The 6,409-nt window shown below is 29.3% G+C and overlaps 1 protein-coding gene across 1 annotated transcript; it reads right to left on the reverse strand.

Moving 5' to 3' along the window:
- Positions 1 to 3,517: 3,517 nt before the first annotated feature.
- Positions 3,518 to 5,863, reverse strand: LOC144564414 (transcription factor TRY-like). The gene is made up of 3 exons (XM_078314009.1): positions 5,687 to 5,863; positions 5,436 to 5,523; positions 3,518 to 3,735 (listed from the first exon to the last, which is right to left on the reverse strand). The coding sequence occupies exons 1-3, from the start codon at positions 5,736 to 5,738 to the stop codon at positions 3,606 to 3,608; spliced, it is 270 nt and encodes an 89-aa protein (XP_078170135.1). The 5' UTR covers positions 5,739 to 5,863; the 3' UTR covers positions 3,518 to 3,605.
- Positions 5,864 to 6,409: the final 546 nt, after the last annotated feature.

A 6,409-nucleotide genomic window follows, 5' to 3' on the forward strand; every position in this document is an offset into this window, starting at 1 on the left:
CTTTATAAAGAACTTTGATTCACCATAATACCAGATCAATCCGAGTTAATATGGAAAGTTATGGTCAAAAATAAAAATTGTCTGGAACAACTTGGCGCACAAATATTCGAGCATTCCAATTTATACGAATAGTTTTACCATCAATGTGGGTATTTATGAAGGATTCTGATAACAATCCCTGCACTTTTATTCTAGCAAAAAATTCCGCAGAAACTTTCAAAACAATTATGGAGACCACTCAGTCATTAATAAGTTGTTAGTAAACGGTTAGTGTTTAACTTGAAGCATCAAAGTATTTATGTTGAATTTGGAAATGATTAATCCCTCTGCAATAATCTCTATTTATGAAATAATAAATGAATCCATCAGTTATCTCTGCACATAATTTTTTTTTTTGAATCGTCCCTGCACAACTGAGTACCATTAAATAAACAATCCCCTCATAAATACTTGTCAGTTATCCTCGCACAATTTTTTTTTTTTTGGATCGTTCTCGCACAACTCGGGACCATTAAACAATCCCCTCACCCGATGATAAATACTTCTCATACATAATGATAAATAATTTATGTTACATGGATAAATACTTCTCAGACATAATTGCAACTTTCAGTAAAACATCAATGATAAATATTTCTCAGATATAATGATAAATATTTTATGTTACATGGACAAATACTTTATGTTACATGGATAAATACTTCTCAGACATAATTGTAATTTTCAGTAAAACATATGTAACTTAAATATATTAGATGAATATTTTATGTTACATAAATAAATATTTGACGATACAAAAATAAATAATTTGTTCTTGAACTTGTTAATAAGTAATGTTTAATCAAATCAATGTATTATCATGTCAATGACAATGATAAATACTTGTCAGAAACAATAATAAATACTTTTTTGAACTTTGATTCTTGGACTTGTCAATAAGTAATGTTTAATCAAATCAATGTATCAATGTCAGAGACAATAATAAATACTTCATAGAATCAATGATAAATACTTGTCAGAAATAATGATAAATATTTTCTTGAACTTATCAATAAGTAATGTTTAATCAAATTAAAGTATTATCATGTCAGAGACAATGATAAATACTTCTTATACATTATTTAGACATTATGATAAATATTTGTCAGAAACAATGATAAATACTTTTTTGAGCATCAATAAACAGATAAACATTTATTAGCGGGGATTGTTATTAAAGGACAGTATAATTAATGCGGGAATTGTTATCAGAGGACAGTATAATTAATGCGGAGATTGTTATTAAATGACAGTATAATTTAATGTGGTAAAAAATGAAAATTATTAGCAGAATAAATGGGGGGATAAATGACAGTTAAGAAAGTTAATATTGAGATAAAGAGTGCGGGGATAATCTATAATTATTCATTTATGAATATGTATAGAATATATGTCAGAGGATAGTCATCAATTTTGATGATTTTCGAATAATAAATGTAATTCAAATTAATTAAAAATATCAACACAACGCATTGTAAATGTTTCTTAAAATAAATTATTTATAATACTTAATGTATCTATATTATTTAGCACGTATAAATTCATACACATGTAAAATAACATATATTAGAGATTATCTGAAAGAATGCAATTCAGGACATGATTTTTTTTTAAATTTAAATATATGCACATTTTATTTTGGCATGGGGTGAAAGAACCCACTTGTATTCTACCGTTACTTTATGGCCCTTTAGTTCTTCAATAGATTGAGCAATTTTTTATTTTCAAATTTCAATATAGACATAATTAGCTTCATTGCTATTTCAGTCTTCATGGTTCAGACATACATGGTATTTAACTCTGAAAAAGAAAGATAAGATTGATATTTAGCTCTGAAAGAGATAATTATCTTTACAAATTTAACCCTATATTATTGTAAAAGGTTTATGCTTACCTTTCATTTTTCTGTTCTTAAGAGGAAAAAAAAAATTGTGAAGCATTATTTAGAGAAAAGCAGAAGAGTCATGATTCTACTGCCTTAACTCCACATAATCAATTGTTTTCTTTTCTTATACAAAAATGAAGCTAAATAAGAAATTTTATTATGGTTCAGCAATATGAGTAATCAAAGTTCATGATTTCAAATTAGTTATGCACTAAAATAGCTTATAGTTTTAGCATCAAGACTTTATAGAATTTTATAAATGAAGAACATTATTTAAACGTAACAGAAAGGCACTATACGATAAAATACTTTTCTTTTCTTTTCTTTATGAACATTAAAATTTGAAAGGCTAGATCTTCATCTTCTTCTTCTTCTTTTTAAAAAAAAAGCATAAATATATTTTACGCCACATAACCTTAATGAATGCATTTACAGCTTTGTATGCGTAATATACGTTTTTAATTAATTATAAATTCATTTCAAGTGATTAAATCACCAAAAATGACACTTGTACTCTAAATATAACCTAGTTTATGTACACATATTTATTAGATCAATTATAAATGTAGAAATATATATTTACACAACATAACCTCATTTTGGTGATTAAATCACCACAATAATGAACATTAATACTCCAACTATTATCTAATACATGTACAAAATATTTATTAGATTAATTTGAAAAACACAAATACATTTTTACGCACTTAATTTATTTTTATCATTTTTAAATTTAAAATTAAATTACTATTAATAAAAATTAGTATTCTCCAAATAAGATATCTCGGTCCCACAAGGAAGCAAAAAAATTTTTGGAAAAAAAATCATAAAATTCTCGAATTATTTGGTTAAAATTTGATCAACAGAATAATTCAACGTTCAGTTCATCATCATAAAAAAATGAATTATTTCTGTCATCATCAAAAAAATAAATTATTAACTAATAATTTACAAATCTTGTGACTATGCTTATAAATACGTACATTGAAAATGCTACAGCGTTGCACTGCTACAGCGACGTAGAGGATCATTTTGATGTGGTACTATGGATGAGGTGAATTCATATCCTCTGCATTAACTCAAAAGGGAATCTTTTGAGTTAATGAATTTCAACCGTGCAATTATGTTAAGATTCGTGCGGATTAAATCTGCACTAATATTGGAAACCCCTTATGTTATAAGCAGTGTCGGATTGGCTCCGTTTAAAATCCGACGGTTCAGATTCATTAACTCAAAAGATTCCCTTTTGAGTTAATGCAGAGGATACGCATTCGGATGAGGTATGATCATTAGGTGGGCCCCCACTAGAAAGAGACAGCAAGGCATGAAGGGAAGCTGCTTGAATTTAGTAATCTACCTAACAATTCAACTAAGAAATTAAGAATAGTAGTTCTCTTTACACTCAACTCAACTAACGGGAATAAATCGGCTGCTATTTCAAACGAATAACAGGAACCCGTTATTCCGATTCCAATCGTTGAAATTCGTTGAGATTTGTGCACGAAATTTTTTTGAACGGTTGAGATCAGAATAACAGGTTCCAGTTATTCCTTTCCCTCAACCAAAGAATAGGTACTGACACAAACAATAAATACACAGAAAAACAATATATAGAAGTAAACAAGCACAGTTCAATCAATGATAGTGAAAATACTACACAAAATAAATAAAATCAAGCTTAGCATCTTCTCCACCAATCTTTGCTAACTTCCCTCTTCTGAGCAAATCCTTCTCCATGCTTCATTATCCAAAACCTCTCTATTTCTTCGGGTTTTCGGCCCGGTATTCGACCCGCAATCAAGGACCATCTAATAAAAATACACAATGTTAGACATTCAATTTTGTAAAATAAATTTGTAAAAAGAAAAAGAGATGAACTGATGATATGTGAATTTTGGGAAACATCCTACTTTTGAAGTCTCATGAACAATTGTATCCAAAAATGGCAATCTAAGTACATGAGTGGTCAATTTACATGTGCCCACAATAAATGACCACAAACTAATTTTACCTTGTAGCCCACATGATATTATCTTTACCACTGGTGACAGATAGCATTATATAGCACTTGATATTTGTGGATATTATTTTGAAATTAATTAATATAAGCTACTCAAATATGTCTAGCATTCTAGCTCAGAGTACTTGAGAAATTTGCTCTAGACTTTCTGACTAAATGCTGTCATAATTGGGTTCCTATAATGATTCAGTCATGAAGTTTGGTTGCATGCAATAATAAGCAGACAAAAATAGGCAATAGTTTTGTGAAATTATTTGTGCCAATAATAGCTTGGAAACATGTTTGTGTAGAAAAGCTGTATAATTTTGCCAATTTTTATGGTAATTTGGGAATATTTAGTTGGGTGACTCAACCTTTTCTTAAAATGAATATACAATTTATTAAGTACTTAAAATCATTTTATTGGCACTTGTGTGCAATGTACGACTTCTTTTGAATAATTACAAATTTGCTACAGAATCAACTATACTAATAAATTATACTCTGTTCTGTTTACTAATATCATTGTGCCAATAAAAGCAATTGCATATTCCATCAAATGTAGAAATTGTGTTTTGAGCAGTCACTGTAGTTTGGTACACAAAACCAGTCAATTTGCGAAAGTTATTAATTAAAATAGCTGATGACATTCATTGTCGTTATAAATAGCATTATCAAGAAGCATCTTTTTAGTTTATATGAAAGAGGAAACATGCCTATTAAAGTATACTTTTTAGGCACATTCCTTCTCTTCCCTCCACTTATAAAAGACAAGAATGTTTAATCATTAAAGTTATATTTTTGATGGTTCATTATTTTGGGCGTAGAATGAAACCCTTTTGTAATTATCATTTAAAGAATTAAAGGAAGAACATTTTTTTGACATCGAACTAATTAGAAAATCACCTTTTGTAATAACTGGTAAATGAGATCAACCAAGAATCTATAATTTCAAATTCAGTTTTGTTGCAAAGTACTGTATAAACAGCCTGAGTGAACATTATTCTTTGTAATGACCCAAATATCCCTAGGTTTCTATTAATTGCTAATAATCTTTCAAGTTATTTTTTTAACATAATCAGATTATTAAGCATTTGGATCAGGAATTCTTTTATAAAACGGAAAATTAAATAAGATATGCATGGACAACAAGCAGAAGACCTATGTTGGTTGGTCGAAAACATTTCTCTGACCTTATGCCAGAGAGAAAATAATTGTTACATGATATCTTGTCAGAATAAGGAAACAAGACTTCTTTTGCACTTATTAATTCAGTCATGTGTCATGTCAAATGTAAAAAAAAAAACAATAGCTTTCAATATCAGTTAGACTTGTACCATCAACAAAAAACAGCAAATAGCAGTATTAAAGCACCGGTGCTTGCATTGAGATGTGAAATTAACAAATTAATAACCTTAAAAAATTATAATTGATATATGACTTGAAAGCAAGCAATTAATCAAAATTAAGGACCTTAAAATTATTTTTGTATTTAAGAAAATTGAATACCTGTCTCCTACAAGCCTGTACATTCTATAAATGAGATCTTCTTCCTGATCTGTCATGTTGATCATCTCCCATTTAATACTTGTAACCTCTGCATATTATTCACCGTGAGAGACAGGTAGGAATGATAAATAAAATAATAATAATAACAAATATATATATTTTTCCTCAAGAAGTAGATGGATGCACTTGTTTCATGTAAAACTAAAAAAAAATATAGTTAGTGTTCAACTTAAAAAGTTGATGTTACAAACCTTCAAAATCTGAGACTTTCGCCTTTTGTTGTTGCCTCCTCGTTTTATACATCGTTTGGAATGCGAAAGAGAGAGAGAAGTATTAATGCCTAATTACGGTTGCACAAAGGAGAAAATATGTATATACGCACAGTACGTATACCACGAAGGGTAATAAAGGTAATTCACAAGGTCATAGTAAAGAGAAGCACGGAGTAAGCGAGAGAGAGAGAACGCGCCATTTGAAGGGAAAGTTAAGAGCGGGAAGTTAAGAACGGCAGGTGAGGCATAATTTGTTCCCTGCACATGGATTTATAGACCTAATAAGACTGAATTGTGGGGTCACGCTAGAAACATTTTAGCTGGTTTTAGGTTCGGTGCGTGATTCGAGGAACTGCCCAAGTATGGGATTCTGACTTCTGTGCAAGACCAGTTGTTTTAGGCTCTGCTCATCCCTAAAGTCTGGCACGGTTTTGGATGATTGTGCAAATTTGAATATGACAAGGGTTATTCCAAGATTAGATGTGGCCGTTTTTCTGACTCACTATGTGGAACTTGAAAAAAAAAATGTACGGGTGATTGCAATGAAAATAAAATAATAAATAAATAGTAAATAGGTAACATATATTAATATATATATATGTACTAAAATAAGAGTTAATAATATTTTATAATTTTGATTTATCGTGCGTGGATGATTTAATAAAATGCGGTCAAAAAAGAGATTTAAAACATAAGTAATAA

Source organism: Carex rostrata, chromosome 13 (assembly GCF_964058835.1).
Source record: "Carex rostrata chromosome 13, lpCarRost1.2, whole genome shotgun sequence".
In the NCBI taxonomy this organism is placed as follows: Eukaryota; Viridiplantae; Streptophyta; class Magnoliopsida; order Poales; family Cyperaceae; genus Carex; species Carex rostrata.

Coding starts and splice junctions, on each gene's coding strand:
- LOC144564414 (XM_078314009.1), bottom strand. CDS start 5,738: ATGTATAAAACGAGGAGGCAACAACAAAAGGCGAAAGTCTCAGATTTT. Junction 5,524..5,686: donor GAAAGTCTCAGATTTTGAAG/GTTTGTAACATC, acceptor AATAATATGCAG/AGGTTACAAGTATTAAATGG. Junction 3,736..5,435: donor TACAGGCTTGTAGGAGACAG/GTATTCAATTTT, acceptor TATTTTTATTAG/ATGGTCCTTGATTGCGGGTC.